This window comes from Camelus ferus, chromosome 1 (assembly GCF_009834535.1).
Source record: "Camelus ferus isolate YT-003-E chromosome 1, BCGSAC_Cfer_1.0, whole genome shotgun sequence".
In the NCBI taxonomy this organism is placed as follows: Eukaryota; Metazoa; Chordata; class Mammalia; order Artiodactyla; family Camelidae; genus Camelus; species Camelus ferus.
In genome coordinates, this window is record NC_045696.1 from 102,260,363 (window position 1) to 102,278,836 (window position 18,474).

The 18,474-nt window shown below is 39.0% G+C and overlaps 1 protein-coding gene across 6 annotated transcripts in view; it reads left to right on the top strand.

Moving 5' to 3' along the window:
• The window catches only part of SLC9A9 (solute carrier family 9 member A9), a 607,055-nt gene that overhangs the window by 423,565 nt on the left and 165,016 nt on the right, over positions 1-18,474 (top strand). For all 6 annotated transcript variants that reach the window (XM_032486920.1, XM_032486926.1, XM_032486909.1 and 3 more), the window contains one exon: positions 10,610-10,763. In XM_032486920.1, the coding sequence (XP_032342811.1) occupies positions 10,610-10,763 (154 nt within the window). The remainder of the gene's footprint in view (positions 1-10,609; positions 10,764-18,474) is intronic.

Sequence of the window (18,474 nt, forward strand, 5' to 3'; positions counted from 1 at the left end):
GGATCCTCCCTCCCACTCACCACCTACTCCCCTCAGTGCCTGAAAAAGGCCACTGGGCTTTCCTGGAGCTGTTTTAAATTCCACCAGTAAACGTGAAAGCATGCATGTTAACGAGAATTTAGAATGCACACTCCTTGGGAGAATTGTGTGCTATCCTTCCTCAGCAGATTTCTTCCTGCCGGTTGTTTTCTTCCTGGCAGGAAGCTCATTTTGGCTGCAAGCACAAATGGGAGGTTTGACTGGAAAGTCATAAACTGATCGTTTTAGAATAGGGTCGCCTGGGCTGGGGTGTGGAGGGCACCCTGATATCAGTGATGCGGGAAAGGGAGAGAGACAGAGACAGAGACAAAGACAGAAGGCACAGAGAGAATTGAGGAGGGAGAGCAAAGGCAAAACATCTATTTCAAAATGTTGCCTCAGGTTGATCTTCTACCTAGGAAAGGAGAAGAAAATTTTCTTCTTTGCATCTTTCCTGAAAATTCAAATTCTTAAGATAGCCATTTTATTAAATCTCTGTTACAGGTTATATATTCAATCGGGGGGATGAGACACAGATTGAATAACCAGCCATACCATTTACTATGTAACCTTGGCCACGCTATTCCTCCTAGCCCATATTTCCTCATCTGTTAAGAAAATATTCTGATTCTACAGGGACATGTAGGGGAGAAGGATGTAGGGTAGGTAGGTGTAGAGAGCCTTATGATAGGCTGAGCTGCTGGAACACACAGACTCTCTAAATTCATTTGTTGAACCATAGTGTTGATCCTTTCTGGTTCAAGTCACAGGCCAGGGTGGATATTAATATGGGGGTAGGGAGCGGATGCCTCTCCTTCAGGTGGTGATTCAGGTATCACCAAGCTCTTCTACCTTCTGGCATCATAATCCCCTAAGTCAAGGGTTCTAAAAGTGTGGTCCCTGGAGCAGCAGTAGCAACAACACCTGGGAACTTGTTAGAAATGCAAATTCTCAGGCCCCGCCACAGACATGCTGGATCAGACACACTGGGGGTGGAGCCTAGCAGTCTCAGGTTGAAAAGGTTCTCCAGTTAATTCTGATGTAGCTAAAGTGTGGGAACCACCACTAGAGGAATTCATCATGTTTGATAACTGGCTGGGAGAAAGGGAGAGAGACTGCAATAGGAACAGCTGCTTCTTAAAAGCCTAGCCCAGAAATGACGTACATCACTTCTGCTCTCATTTCACTGGTGAGAATCAGCCAGATGGCTATTCCTAGCTGCAAGAGATGCTAGAAAATATAGTTCATGCAGTTATAGCAGCATGACATGGGTGATAAAAATAGGTACCAGTGGATGGATAGCCATCTCTGCCAAAATAGCCTCTGCAGTAGGAACATTATCAATATTCATAACATTACCTCTATGGGGAAAAGCAATCCAGTATCTATAAACTACGGTCTCTCAACCCCAACAACTATTGATATTTGGAGCCAATAATTCCTTTCTGTGGGGATTGTCTTGTACATGGTAGCAGCACCCCTAATCTCTACCCATTGGATTAGTTGTAGTACCTCCCACCTTCCAGCTGTGGACCATCAAATGTCTCCAGACGTTGCCAGATATTTCCTGGGGGACAAAGTCACCCAAGTTGGGAACCACTGACCTAAACAGACACAGACCTTTGGAACACATCCTGGCCATTTTTGGGTACTGCTCACCGAATGTTGACTTTCTTCTGATCTCTGTTAGCCTTTGTCTTGAAACCCTCTGTTGAAGATTTCAGCTAGTGGCAAGGATTATTCCACAGTTTCCTATCACATCCCCATGACCCATATAAAAATAAGCCTCCAAAGCCAGAGGCATCTATGCATGTTAACTCAGAGCTGTGACAGAGCTAATCCTAATTACAATTACCCTTCCTGGCTGCCCAGGGTGTCCAAAAACAAACTTTATTTAATGAAAAAATACACTGAATTTATGTTGCATTCCTTCTCAGTGGTCTTAGTTTAAATGATTCAAGTTCAGGAAGAGAGATGGAGAGAAAGTTCTGCTTGCCTAACACAGACTGAGTTTCCAGGAAAACTCAATTTATTTTTGAATGCAGAAGGCTTTTTCACTGAAACAATCTGTTGGCTTCACTTCCATGTGATAAAACGATGTTGAACTGAAAATGGGACTGTGTAACAAGGTTGTACAATCTTGGAAAATGTACTTTGAAATCAGACTGACATTTTTGCTGAAAGTAGTTACTCTTTGCAAGGTCACGGGACTTCAGCAAGTGTAAAAGCAATACATTAGTCAATTGTAGACCCAAACTAGGGTTTGATTTATCAGATTAATGATAAGAATGTGTTAAATCTTTGGAATCAGCCCTCTCACAGTACTTGAAGTAAATGGAAAAAGGAGAATTGCAATGGATTATATCCCAAATGGAAAGAGAGTCAGCAAAATAACCCATCTTAGGGACATTTCTTTTAAAGAATGGGTCAGTTTCTCAGGGACATTTCTGCATCTCTGTCGCACTACTGCTCGCTTTCCTTTGGGTTCCAGTTCGGTTTCAAATGCAAAATATGGCCTTTCCCTCATCGTTCATTCATGCATTCATGCAGTGCTTAGAGAGGGCCTGCTCTATGACAGGCAGCATCCTGGCCCTGGGCCTGCTGTCACCAGGCTCGCTTTCTTGTGGAGGGACACAGGTCTTAAAGGTTAAAAAGTAAACATATAATTTCAGATGGTGATAAGTGTAGTTATAGACATGCAAAAAAGACATGAGTTAGAGTGGGGGGCACTTAGATGGCATGTTCAGGGCAGCCTTCCTAGGACTGAGATGAGGAGGAGCAGTCGGGGGCAGCCTGGGAGGAGCCCTCGAAGTGGGAGAAGCAGCATGTACAAAGGCCTTGAAGCAAGATCAAACTTGCTTTAAAATAAAATTTATCTTTTCACGCTTTCAAACCAAACTTTCTTCCTATCTTCCCACTCTCTCCAGTAAAAAGATTGTACCCTCTCCCCTGAACTCCAGATTCTTGGATCCAACCACCCACTCAAGTTCTCCACTTGTATGACTAATAAGTATCTTGGACTTCACATGGCCAGAACATAACCCTGGACCTCTCCCTACCTTACACCCAAACATGCTCCTTTCACAGTTTCCCCCATTTCTTCCAGTAGCTCAGCTCAACTCCATTAGCTCTTGGAGTTCTCTCTTCATCTCATACCCCTCGTCCAACCCATTAGCTTGTGGACCTTTGATGTTATTCCAGCATTACCACGCTACCAACCTGTTCTGATTCACTTTCACTTCTTCCCTGGATTAATGCAGCAGCACTGACCTCCTACCTCTGTCCTGGAGGTCTGTTTTTCATAGCAGAGCCAGACAAAACCTTTTAAACATAGAATGGATCTTATCACTACCCTGCCAAAAACCTTCCAAAAGTATTTCATCTCAAAAGTCTGTTGTTCTAAGAGCCCAACATGATCTGGCTCAGTTACCAATTTGGCATTATCTCCATCCACATCCTTCTCCCACCCCCCACATGTATTCCATTCCAGCCACACCAGCCACTTTGCTGCAACTTGAACATGTCAAGTACATCCCTGCCCCAGGGCCTTTACACTTACTATTCCAAAAGCCTGAAATGTCTTTCTTCCAGATATACATGGCCTCTCCCTCATTCTATTACAGTCTATGCTCAAATGTCACTTTACCAAAACAGCTTTCCTAAACACCCCTACCCTTCACATAAACACAGTCTCTATCTTCTTACTGTGCTTTAGTTTTCCTCATAGCACCTTCCATACTTTTTTCTTTTCTTTTCTTTTTTTTCAACTAGTCTGGAAGCTCCTTTAAGGCAGAGACTTTCTTGACTTCTTCTGTCCCCTGGAGCCTGAATAAATGAAAGAATGAATGAATTTATACATGAATACCACCATCTAATATCTAGAGGATCTGAAACTACTGTAATCATTCAATTCAAAAGCATTTGCTGAATTTCATGTTTTGGGTACTATGAGAGATACAAGAACTGTGTAAAGAAGAAGTAATTCCAACCTTTTAAAAGATTAAGAATTAAGGATAAAGAAGAAATCACATTAAGCTACTGACTCATCTCAGACTATCATTGAATAATACGAGTGGTGTGAGCAATATGTTTTATAGGATTTCCAAGAAACAGAAAACAATATGGACTGGAGTATTCCTGGAAAACTTCATGGGATGGAATAGAGGCAGAAAGAAGTAAAACAAGGGGTTAACGGTGGGGTCACAGCACAGAGGCAAGGATAACAATTGTTTATGGAGAGAAAGGAAACCACATTGTTGGTATGAAAAGTTCTCAGTGGACAAGAGGAGGTAGACAGGAAAAGCAGAATGTAGTTCTGATTGAAAGGTTTCTGTGGGCTATAGGAAGCCACTTGTGGTTACTGGGTCAGATCACAACCTCATACAGCTAGAGTTTGAGGAAAATGTTCAGAAGGACATCAATAGTCTAGAAGGAGGAAAGGATGGGGGCTGTGAGGCCAAGAGACCAGAATGTTGGTCAAGGGCACAGTCAGAGGTCATGAGAGGTGATGGGCCTTAGACCAAGGTGGTACAGAGGGAAGGGAGAGGAGCCTGAGCTATCTGTTAACTCATTTTGCTGAATCCACATCTCTAGAGGCAGGACACTAGCATGAGTGACTACCTGTATTTGTAAGTGTCATTCTGATGGGCACTTCTGGCTAAAGACCATAAGCTAGTCTTAAAACCTCTATTTAGTGATGAGACAACACAGATCCAGATGAAGCAACCTGCTTATGATCATGCAACCTGTCAGACAGGCCTGAGAACAGATCCCAGGTCTTTTGACTGTCAATACAAGGCTTTAAGGGTCTCAGTAAAAAATAAAAGAACAGAAGCCAAACTTGCAGAAATAATCACTCAACCATTCCATTAAACTAAGAGGTTTTTCACATATAATCTAGAATCATGAAGAATTAGAACATTCATCCCTTCATTGACTTGTTCAGCAAATATTTATTGAGCACCTACTATGTGCTTAGCATTGCTCTAAGTGTCGTGGATAAACAAAGAGCCAGCCAATTACAATGTAAAGTCATAAGTCCCCTGATAGGCTGAGCACAGGTTGTACTAGGAATATAAGTTAGCCCAACCAAGGCCCAGGCCTCAGAGGAGGCTGCATAGAGAAATCAGAGGCTCGCTGAGCTCTGAAGAGCAGTTGGAATTAGGTAAAATTTGGGTGAGGGTTAAAGGAGAAAGAACCAGAGAGAAATTGGATGGGGGAAAAATGATTCAAGTATAGAAAACCATGTATGCAAAGATCTCTTTACCCCACCATTGATTTCAGCGCCTTGAACATTGCACGTTCGCTGACAATGGTCATGATTTGGGCCTGTCATCAGACTATACATGCAAAGCATGCTCTTTATACCCCTAATACTCTTCATCATAGTTTACCTATTAAAAGAGTCATTTTGAGGGGACTGTGAATCATGGTACAGAGGAACCTAAGCTTCTTCATCATAGCATTCTCCTACCGTGTCTTGGGTAACATGTGCTTAGTAGAAGTTGAGGGTTTGACTGTTGCTTCGCACCTTCAATAAAAATGCCTGAGAGGGTACTTAAAATTCCTGTAATTTAAATGCAGCTATATATGACCTTCACCCATTTAGAACACATTTGCAAATTTATAACAGATTTAGTTTCACCTTTGCTGTTTAAAGATAAACAGGAAGCTACACATTTTCTGCAGCAGGGGTCCTTGCCTGAAAGCTTTCCTTGGTTCAATAGTCTTCTATTGTTATGAATAGAACATCAATATAATTAACATAAGAATCCCTTAGAGGCCAATTTTAAATGAAACCACTTTTAATTGCAGGTAATTCTTTTATTCCCCAAGATGATGCTAACTTTTCCAACTGAGTATGTGAAATATGTCAAGTCTCTGAACATCTAAACCCATCTAAAATGAAATGGTATAGTCTATCAGTCCCCAAAAGTATAGAGTTCTGTCCTTTAGTTGGCCAAAACAAAGAGAAAAAGAAAGGTAAAACCAGAGTCAACATATCCATGACACAAACCAAAGTGTAAGTTTTGACAGTGAGTTCTGAATTACCTGTTTTTTAAGCAAAATGGCATGTGTTCTTTGGAAATAGTGTTTTGCTAAAAGAAACTCCTAAGTCAATACTAATCTTTCATTTCTGGTGTTTTGCTGGCAGCCTAAGTAATTTATTTCAATCCTAAAGTCCTCTGTTTCCCAAATCTGCGGTGTGAAGAAGACAGGAGAAGTGTGCCCAGAACCTCCACACAGCAGATAACCAACACATACTACTCTAGCCTGAATTGTGTCCCCCTCAAACTCATAAGCTGAAGCCCTAACTTCCAATATGATGTTATTTGGAGATGGAGACTTTGGGAGATAATTAGGTTTAAATGAGGTTAGAAGGGTGGGAACCCTATGATGAGATTAAGGCCCTTAATAGAAGAGACACCACTGAGCCTGCTCTTGCACAACAAGCAGGCGGCCTTCTGCAAGCCAGAGATGGCTCGGACAGAACTTGGCCATGCTGGCATCCTCATCTTACACATCCCAGCCTCCACAACGGCCGGAAAGAAATTTCTGTTGCTGAAGCTACCCAGATGAAGGTATTTTGTTATGGCAGACTAAGACGCATGTCTCAAATGGAGCAATGAATGGCCATTAACTTGACAATTTTCTAGGCTCCAAATGTATAATCAGTAACTTTGGAATCATAAAGGATGAGTGGTACATAGGCAATCGTCCTTATGTGGAGTTCTAAATTGCTTCACTTTGTCCACTTAGTGACCTCACCTTGCTCCATTCCAGGCTTCCCGTGCTACCAGGCCATCTCACAGGTGGCATGTACCATATTTGCCACATGTGGCCAGGGCTACAGACATATGCTCTCTTCTCCAAAACATACATTGTTTTGTGGTTTTTTAAGTGGTCATTATATGGAGAAGGCATCCTCTTGTAGGGCCATCTTGGAGTTGGTTCTAATTAGCAATGTTCCTTAATATGCCACAAGTACAAGGAAGTGGCTGCACTTTTCTTTCTTCTTCTTCTTCTTCTTTTTTTTTTCAGAGATCTCCGTATTGCATCTCCTGTAAATATAGAGAGTTTTATATATAGGATATAGATTTTTTAGAAGTCAGAATAATGGTTATCTTTTTTTGATTCAACTTTTTATTTTTTTAATTTTTATTTATTTTTTACTTTTTTAATTGAAGTATTGTTGATTTATAATGTTTCAGGTGAACAGCAAAGTGATTCAGTTATAGATATATATATTTTTTTCTTTTCCAGATTACTTTCCATTATAGGTTATGGCAAGATATTGAATGTAGGTCCCTGTGCTATATAGTAGGTCTTTGTTGTTTATCTTTTTTATACAGTAGTGTGTAAACAGATATCTTCTGAGTATGTTTTTAAAACAAGAACTGCCCATGAATAGATAATTTAGATTTAAGAACCTAGTTACGCTAGTTTCACATAATAACAGTACAGTGTTAAACATATTTAGAAAGATACATTATGTCCTTCCTTGCCCTTGATATCTAACATGGAAAGTTTACCATAAGCATGATACAGCAACTTTTAACTTTTATTCCAGTCTCTATTCTTTTCTTTCTCACAAAATTCAAAGTAAAAACAAAAGATAAACCAACACACACATACACACGAATATTCAACAAAGCGAAAATAAATACTTAGAGCCTCATCACTCAGCGTTTCTAATACACACCACTTAATGTGGGGCGATGCTGCTTTATGAGCATTTCTGGCAATGTGAGCTTAAGGAAAAGAGAAAATGGAAAGATCACCTTCTGTCTCCAAGCTTGTACCAATTAAACAGTGCTAGGAGCTTTACCTTCACCTATACATTTTCTCCTCAGATACAGAAGGCTGTTGCAAAACTGTTTCCTTCGATTCTCGTTTCCTAATGACACCATTTGTATTTCCTGGAGACATTATTGAAATATTCTCCAGTATTAAGGGTTATTAATATCCCCACTCTCTTGTCCTCAGCTGGGTCTGAGTGCTTGAACATCTCTGGTGGGAAACTTTCCTTCCTGAGTACAATCATCTATGTGTTCAGAATTTCTGATGTATAAGAACTTTTTTTTTTATTAATATCTACTTCAAATGTTATCTTCCTTATCTTTGGGCCATTTCCTTGTCTACATGGAGATTTAGAATAATTTTCTTCCTCCATTACATTTTGTTCCTTGAAGGTAATTTTATAATCAGAGTGCATGTTCCCCTCTCTTTCTGAAGCTTCCTTGTTTCAGGCAAAATACATTAAATCTCTAGTCGAATCCTCTTGATCTTGTATTATGTCACTTGTCTCTTGGATATTCTCAGTGTGGAGTTAAGAAAGGAGCATTGTAGTCTAAGCTGCTAATCCAAGGGTAAAAACCAAAGTGCTTGTAGTGTTCCTCATCCTCCCCTATATCCAATGTCTGAAAGTCTTTTAATGTATGAATAAAAATTTGGAAATGTAGAAACCTAAATGATACAGTAAATATTATAAAGAGTGGACCATTGACAATTTTTGTATATGACTTGAACCTTCCTATAAAAAATAACAGAATCACTACCTCTTTGACTTATACTTGATGTCATTATAAATGTTTATCTCCCCTGTTACATGGTATAACAGAGCGTGTAAATGTCTTGTAAGTTTTGTGTTACCCGAGACAGACTGTCCATTTTAACATTTTTACTTTACTACTTGTGCTTTTATTTCCTCTGCTTTGAAATCTACATCTGTTTTTATGTCATCACACTTTGATTTGAAATTTTAGCAATTTAATCTTTAATACCTCTTCTTACAAATACACTTAATATATTCATAAAAATTCATTAGATATTGTTATTAAAGAAGAAAAATAAACAAATAAAGCAGGTTTTCATAGATCAGCTTAGATTATAGTCTTTGTAAAAGTGTCTTATCAGGCTGGAGTAAATCTTAAATGTTATTTAATTATTTATTAATTTTCAGTGTTCCAATAAGCTTTTCTCTTGTTGTCTAACACATTCAATTTTTAAAAAGTACTTGTGCCCAGAAAGTTTTTTTGTAAATACAGACAATATTCTTTTTAAAATTTTATGGAAGGGCAAAAGATCTAAAATAGTTAAAACTATTTTGAAAATGAAATATAAGAACCAGTCTCTCTGTCATTAAAGGTTACCCAGAATAAATATGACAATGTACCATTAAAAGGGATAGGACACATAGATCAGTGGAACAGAATAGAGAACCCAAGAATAGAACCACACAGATATACCCAACTGATTATTGACAAAAGTGCAAAAGCAATTCAACAGAGTAATTAAACATCCATAGGCAAAAAAAAGAAAAAAAAATGATCCTCAGCCTACACCTTGCCCTTTATACCAGAATTAACTCAAAAGAGCATGGACATAGATGCAAAATGTAAAGCTATATAACTTTTAGGAAAACAATTTTAAACAGGGAAAAATCTTTGGGATCTAGAGCTAAGTAAAGACTTCTTAGACTTGACTTCAGATGATTCATAAAAGGGAAAATCAACAGATTAGGTTTTAACAGTAAAAAGCTACAAAGTGGAGGGAATATTTGCAAACTACATACCCAACAAAGGACTGTTATCTAGACCATATAAAGACCTCTCCAAATTTAACAATCAAAAATCCAACAATCCAATTAGAAAATGAGATAACGACATGAGCCATTTCACCCAAGAGCATATACAGATAACAAATGAGCACATTAACAAATATTCAACACCAACAGAAAAATGCTAAAATAAAAATAGTGACGACACTAAATGTGGGTAAAGGTGCAGAGAAACTGAATGACATATATCGCTGGCGGGAATGTGAAATGGTATAGCCATTCTGGGAAAGTTTGGTAATTTCTTTTAAAAATATGCAAATAATGAATAACTCAGTGATTGCACTCCTGGGCATTTATCTCAGAGAGATGAAAACTTATGTTCACACATACAGCAGCCTTATTTGTAATAGCCAAAACCTGGAAACTACCCAGATGTCCTTTAACAGATGATGGTTAAACAAACGGTGGAACATCCATACCATGGAAATACTGCTAGACAATAAAAAGGAACAAACAATCAATACATTAGGCAACCTGGCTGACTATCCAGAGAATTATGCCGGGTGGGAAAAAAAAAAAAAAAAAACCAATCCCAAAAGGCTACATATTTCATGATTCCATTTATATAACATTCTTGAAATGGGAAAATTATAGAAATTGATTACTGGGTGCCAGATGTTAAGGAGGGAGTTTGTGGGAGAGGAGTAGGTGTGGTGATAAAAGGGCAAAGTGAGGGATCTTTGTGGTGATGGAAATGCACTGAATCTTGACTGTATCAGTGTCAAATCCTGGTTGCAGTCTTGTACTAGAGTTTTGAAAGACGTTATCACGGGGTGGGGGGAGTGAGAAAAGGGCATACAGCAAGTCTCTATTATTTCTTGCAGCTGCCTGTGACTCTACAATTATCCCAAAATAAAAAGTTTAATTTTAAAAAGTGATTGTGTTTCTCAATAAACTGTAAAGATAAATTCAATGAAATGAGAACGAGACTCATGCGGATCCTTATTTCCTTTTTTTGGTTTTTCCTGTAAGGTTTGCGAGGAGCGATCGCCTTTGCCTTAGCTATTCGGAACACAGAATCTCAGCCCAAACAAATGATGTTTTCCACCACGCTGCTCCTCGTGTTCTTCACAGTCTGGGTGTTTGGGGGAGGAACGACCCCCATGCTGACTTGGCTTCAGATCAGGTGAGTGACGCTGCTTGACGAAGGAAATCATGACGAGGCATGCCTGCACTGCTGTTCTTGTGTTGCTGACTTGGTCCAGAGTGCAACGGCATGTCTGTCCACTAACTTCCCCGGGGGTAAAGCAGACAAGGTGAAACAACATGACCCATCACCAATAGAACTGAACTTTTCCAAGAGTTCTAGAAATCTCGGATGATGTCTGTTTCCAGTCTGTCCCTAGGAATGAATTTATTTATCTATGATATCTTCCCTCCAGCCACATTTATTGAGTACAATCTGATATGCTATGGAGTTTCCAAAATTGAGTAAGACCCAGGTCTTGGCCTCAAGATCTTCATGATCCAAAGAGATTAATACAGAAAAAGCTGTAATACCAAGGAGAAAATGAATTTGTTTTATTTTTAATTCCTCACAGCACTTAGGATAGAATTAGGGACACAGGAAATGCTTAAATGTATTTGATTAGTGAGCCATATATTTAGCCCGAGGGATGCTATAGACACAGACTAGACAATTTCTCAAAGGAAGATGGGGTCAAGGCTTCCATCAGGGGCCCTCCAATGAGCAGTGCTGGGGAGATGACTGCCATAAAACTGAAGTATTCAGGGAGTAGACAATTTGATGAAAAATGAACAGCTGGTGCCAATTGTGAAAAGGGGTAAATCTGTTGTAAAATGTTCTTGTCTTTATTTAAGTGTTTCTTTGACCTGGGTCCTCATTCTCCCAGAATGTAACAGTGCTTTACGTAAATCACATTTCACTTCCCAAAGCCATATATCTTGATGATCAAGCAGCCCCTCCCTGGTCCCCACCCATTCTCTGTTAGGCAAATCTGTACCTACTACATGTGGCAGGAAAAGATCCATCTGACTGGAAAGGGACTTCCAAGAAAATTCTTCCAGACAAGGACTCTGTTATTCGAGCACCAGTGCAGTGCCTGGCACATGGCAGAACTGAATAAATAATTGCTACGTGAAAAAATTAAATGAACATAACCACACAAGTAAATTCCTTTTTTTAGGCTTTTACTGACAAATTTCTATCTATTTGACAAATAGAAGCAGAAACAGGGCTCATGAATTTAGTATAAGAAAGCTTATGTCTAAACTAGGCCAAGTTGCTATGCATTAAGCCATATTCATGGGGGGGAAAAGGACCCCTTAAAGTACTGTGAATATTACTAAACACAAAAAAGGACTTTGACCAAAGGTTGAAATGGAGAGAGCTTTGAAATGCTCACTGGACAATTTTCCAGGCAAAATGTGACCTGTAATTTCTTTCACAGTGCTCTGGATGAGCACAAATATGACATTAAATGCTATAGTGTTGGGTCCCATGTAAACTGATAGTAAGATAATGATGTGTTCGGGTTTCTGGAAAGTAAAATTCAGTAGGTGGATCCATGCATAGAAAAATTAGGACTTGGAAAGCAGGAGTTAGAGGAGACCAATCCCCAGCAGATAAACATATTGAAGGCTCTATCAGGTAAATTCAAATATTCAGAATATAAAGTAGTGATGTCAACATTTTTCTTGAAGTAATTCAAATATAACTTATTTTCTACTGTTGTCTTTCTTTTTACGCTTAAAGAGGTTGTCCCCAAATCAATAACATGTTTTACCTTAGAGTGTTTACCTAGCTCTCCTATGGTGTTTTCCAAACGTATCCATTGGCTTCAAATAGATGTCATAGCTTATGCAGTCTCTTGATGTCTGGGTCAGCAGGGAGAGGGTAATATAACAGTGGGGGTTTTGGCAGATTAGAGAGATTATTCAGGTTATAAAACAGAGCCTAATAAAAAAACATAGTAATGTCAACCATAGTGCCCACACGAGAGGGGCCTGGAGGTCATCTTAGGCCAGTATTATTATGGCCTTATGGCCTGCTAGGGGCACAGCATGGAGTTGCCAGGTCATGGATGCCTCAGTGAGAACTGGCCCCAAATGGCCCTGCTGATTCAGTGCCAGACTTGCCCACCAGCCAGGAGGGGAGAGCAGTGAAAGCAGGACCCTGATGTATTTAGGGAAGGGAGCCAACAGGGCTCCAGTCTAGCAGGCCAGGTGGAAGTCCCAGCTGGGAACTAGTGTTAATCTGAAGTCAGGCAGAAACCCAGTTAGAGAGACCAGAGATCTGGTCATGAGGAAATCAGAGGGGGATAAGTGAGGTTTATAAGGATGTGTGTACCCAGGAAGTCAACCCAGGCAGACAGGACACAGGGCAGGAGGACCGAGTTAAGACCAAAAGCTCTCAAACTTTAATGAACATCAGAACCACTGGGAGGGGCCATTAAACCTCAGATTACTGGGCCCTTGCCCCAGAGCTTCTGATCAAGTAGGTCTGGGTCAGGGCCCAAGAACTTGCATTTCAAACCCATTCCAGGTAACACTGATGCTGCTGGTTCTAGGCACATTTTGAGAACCACTGGTTTAGACTTATAACCCCACATGGAGATGGGGCTGGTATTAAATACTGTCAGATTTGGCTGGGGTTGCCCAAGGCCAAGAACACCTGAGCCTTCAGTTCACATATTTTAGGACCTATACCAGAAGGAAGCAGGTGCTCACTTGAGGAGAAAATGCCACTGTGCATTCATCAATGGGAGGGAAATAGAACATAATAGAATAAACATAAAAGAACAGGACCATAAGTTAGTGTGTGTGCAAACACACACACAAGCATGACATAAATTTGGTTTGACCATGTTACAGTGACACCGTCTTATGCTCCACTTCCCTGTCATGGTTTATAATGCTATCAAAGAAATCCTCAATCTTATTATAGCTTTTCAATGATAGTTGTCCATCACTTACACTATATTTAGCAAGACTTTGCTTGTTTACAGAGCAACATCTCATTAACTAACTTTCATGTCTGACTCTTTCCATAAAATACCACAATGTAAGTAAATTGGAGCTTTAATAAAATGACACATAAAGGGAAACCCAAGGAGCAAGAATGCAAATGTGATGTTGAATGAACTCAGACATCCTCACTTGGTTATGATTTATTTATACACTTTACATTGTCTTCCCTTCTTGATTTTTTTTCTAGATTTTTTCCTCTTAAATTATTAGGTATGTACTTGAGCTATTTTTTCAATCCCTATAAAATTTGCTATTCAGCTGCAAACTACCACAGTAAGATGTAGATAAAATGTTTTATATAAGGTAAAAATTGATAATATTAGTATGAATTGCACTTTGATAGAAATAACTTCAAAACAGCAATGACCTCATGCTTAGAGAAACTCAGAATGATCTTTACATAGGAAACAAATTCTCCATCGGTAAAGTCTTGTCCTAAGCACATTCAAATTTCTTGTCCTAAAGCTGTTTTTTTTTAAATAATAACAAGATATTTTTAATTCAGCATTTGAAATAAATCACAGGTCTTTGTTTCTTAAAGTTCTAGAGAAAAAGAAGATTCTTCCTGTATTATTTTGGAGATTTTCATGTAAAAGAAAGTAGAATGGTTTCTTGATTAGAATTCAAATCTCCTCTCTTCTGTAAAATACATTAATACTGGTGGTGAGAAAAACCCAACCCCCAGTCTCCAAGGACTAGCTCTGCTGTTGGCCAGGAAACAAGGGATCAAAGTGTCAGGCTTTGCCCTACAGAGGCCAGTAAACAGTATTATCTACCAAATGATCATACATGCTCACAAATAAGCCTCAAAACCCAATAAGGCAGAGCTTTCAGGCAGTGGTAATTAATTTAGGGTGATAACCCCATCCTTAGTTTAGAGTAGAGCATCACATGGGGTTAACAAATCTCATGAGAACGGAGCCCATACAACAGTACAAACCTTTCCTGGCTTCTCCCAGATAGTAATGCTGGACTCATCTCTTCAAAATATCTGAATCACAGTACAGAAAGCCTTGCACAGCAGAGCAATTCAGAACCTGTATTCCAGATGATAATGAGAAAGTGCCCTCATCAAGAGGATGTCTACAGCTTCAAGATTTTTGCTGCTTATGTCTTAAAGAGTAATAGCCAGCTTTTATTGACTATTTACTCTGTGCTAGATATTAGATAATAAGGTGCAAGGCACAAACCTCCCTGTGACCCAGCCTCTAATCTATCAAGTGGGGATGATAGTCGTAGCGACATCTTAGGATGCCTGAGGCCGGGAGAAGTGGCTCGGGGTCCCACTGTCAAGCTGCAGAGTCAGACTCCAAGCCGAGGCAGCCTGAGCCCAGGGCCTGCAGTCCCAGCTAGTTCATTCTTCTGCCACCCTAAATAAATGAGCTTTCTCTGCAATCTACCGTGATTAACAAATCCTCTGGAGGAAAAAGAGATGTACTTTTATAACCAAGACAGGCCTGTTAAAAAGAAACACAGGAAATCTTCATCCATCATGAGTGATTGGTTTGACTTACACAGCACAGACATTTTTCAGTGCAGATTTTTCTCTTTGACCTAGAAAAGTTAAAGGTAAACAAGGCCAGCCCTGATCTAAGGTAGCCAAGCGGGGAAGTTTGTCTTCCTCAATTATAGGAATTTGGAATTAGAGGAATTTATTACCCTCAGGCTCATCTTCCAACCCCATTTGGAATCCCAAGTAAGCCAGCTGTCGGCCTCTTCCACCCACAGATCAAACAAAAAAATTGCACAAACTGCCCTGTGTCCGTTGCAGAGTTAATAACTTGTAGATAGTGCAAGATCTCAACTATCATTATTTTAGTTAAGAGTTTAAATTTTATTTGGGGTTTAGGGCCCATCCCATTTTATGTCATCCTAGAATGATTTCTTTACCATATATACCCACTGGTTACAAAATTTTTAATAACAGCCATCATGGGGATATAGACAGAGGTAAAGAGAGAACTATTTTTAGTAATATTTTTTTAATCTTAAACAATAACACTTAAATATACCTGCTTACCTACAGACTTCTTGTATTGCTGAGGTGAGGAAATATCAATTTAATAAAATGGAATCATACATATAATCATGTTCCCTCACTAGCTGTGTTCTGTTTGGTTTTCTTTCTAGCATCCAAAGTCTCTTGCATGTTTAACAACTTGCTTCAGTGGTATATTAATGTAGTAAATCAGCACACACACTTTGGAGGTGGACGGTGTGGGGCTCAACCCTGTCTCCCTCTCTTACTAGCTGTGGGAACTTGAGCAATAAATTCAACCTCTCTATGCTTCAATTTCCTTCTCTGTAAAATTGGAATAATAATAATACCTACCTCTTTGGATTGTTACATGAATTAAGAATTACATGTATAAATTTAGAGCACACAGTAAGTACTCAACAAATGTTGCTTTAACAATACCCAAATGACCACATACGAACCTTTTCTTATCCACTCTTTTACTGCCTATGGCATATATATACACACATACATATACATAAAGTGTTACTAATTAATTGTATTTGTGAAAGCATGGCTTACATGGGAAATATAAAGAAAGAGTCTCTGGGGAGCTTAGTTCATTTTATGTAGTGACTGGACTCATCAATTTTACAGGCAGCTCCTATTTCTGCAGTCAAAATGATAAACCTCTTAAAGACAAATGCTCACAAAAAGCATTAAATTTATACCACAGCTCAGAAAGATTCTTTCTAGAGCATGCTTCTATTTTCTTCTTAACATAATAATCCTTGCTTAGAATCTTTTCAGGTATTTAATTTGCACCACATCATTGATTTGCATTGGGTTATTATTTTGCATTGAGTTTGTACCAATTTGTATATTTTGTATCGATTTGTATTAATTGCCAAGCCCAAGAAATACCCTCTGACATGAAACATGGAAAACCAGTTTATCCATTTGAATATAAACTTACACTTAGTGTTTCTTACCTATAATTACCACTGAAAATTATGTTCTGTTTTCTGTGGGTTCTTCTAAAAAAGTTTCAGAACTTTTATGTATTGCTTAAGCCAATCTACTTTGGCATATTTTATTGAAGACATTGGATAACTCTAGTAACCTGTTGTTGACCTAAATAAATTCCAGGTTCTTAACAAGCATGAATTAGCGGCTCCTAAACTTGCTTCCAATGCCATCTGGGCTCTTTCATATGCTTTCTTTCTGTATACAGCATCTTCCCAGTTCCAGAGATAACAGTCTTTATCTTCACAACTGCCAGCTACCCTCCACTAGGCAAGTTCTCATTTATCTTCTCCAACATGCTCTTGAAAACATCAGTATCAATAAGCTTCACCCATTTATTAAGTTTACCCAACAATGAACATTCTGCTCTATTGAAGAGAATTTTTTTGCCTGCTATCATAAAGTAAGACCCAATATAGATGCCTTACTTAAAGTAATAGATGTATCTTTACTTTCGGTAGTAGATGAATTCTGAAAAAAATATTTTAAATTCAATACATGAAACTTTTGATTCAAAAGGCTATGGAGGAGGTTCTAGTTCTGGTCGAGATGGAGTAAGATTACTTATTCCCCTCTGCCTCTTCCACTGAATGCAATTAAAATCCCTGGACAGAATGTATATAGTTACCTGAGGACTCTTAAAATCAAATAGTAGCAGACAGATTGGGGAAGGAAACAAGAATTCGGAGTACTACTAAACCAGTGGTGAATTTCCCATTTTTTTTTTTACTCTCTGGAATCTCTTGACCTGAACTCAAAGGCAGTTCAAAGGCCAGAATTGCACAGCAAGGAAAACAGAAAGAACTGCAAAATAAATTCTCTGTTTTGGGCATAAGGAACAGGAAAGAGGACCCCAGTGGATCAGAAGATGAGAGGAATCCCCTGGGTTTGCTTCATTCTCATCCCAGTGCCAGGCACACCTGAGGCAGCAGTGGTGATGATGGCAGCAACAGTGGGGCAGACCCCTAAATTTCCAACCAGAGGAACTGATGTCCTGGGACCTTGGGACGAATTCCCACTGGGCTTTTTTCACTCTTAATCCTTTCACTGCTTAACCTTAAAAGCAGGCCCAATATTATGGAAAAATCATAGGGAACACAGAGCAGTGTAAGAAAACTAAAGTTGTGGGCTTTGGAAAGCCAGAAAATGTGGAGGAGATTGTGGAGTGGAGGGAGCACAAGAAAGTGATTCTATAAAATTGTATATAAACTTTTGAGCTCACCCCCAAGCTGTGTAAGTATGTATCTGACCCTAAAGAGCTCACCAAAGTCTTTGAGAAATGAACTACAAGGGAGAGCATCACTCAGGCCCCAGACTAGACACTGGATGGCACACATGCAGAACAGATATGAATAGCACTGCAAAGACTTTGAAACTGAACTGACATTGGAACCACAGATAAAAGAAGGCAGGTAAGAATTTGTGTCTTGGACCTAATGTGGTTAATTGACTGATAAAAAAAAATCAACATTCTTCATAGAGGAAACCTATGTCACTTAACACATCTAAATCCAGAGTCACTTAACATAATCTTCAAAGTTGCTAGAATAAATCCAAAATTACTCAGCATATGAAAACCAGGGAAATCTTAAAATTTCACAAAGGTAAAGACAAAGACAACTAACATATCAACCCAAGATGACACAGATATTGATTTTAACAGACCAAGTCTTTAAAGCACCTATTATAACTATTCCCCAAGAAGTGAGAGTAAACACAATGGAAACAAATGAAAAAATTGGGAAAACATCAGCAGGGAAACAGAAGCTACAAAAAAAAAAATAAATGGAAAATTTAGAACCAAAAAATGCAGTAACCAAAACAAAAAATTTACTGGATTGGGTTAACAATCAGATAAAGAGTG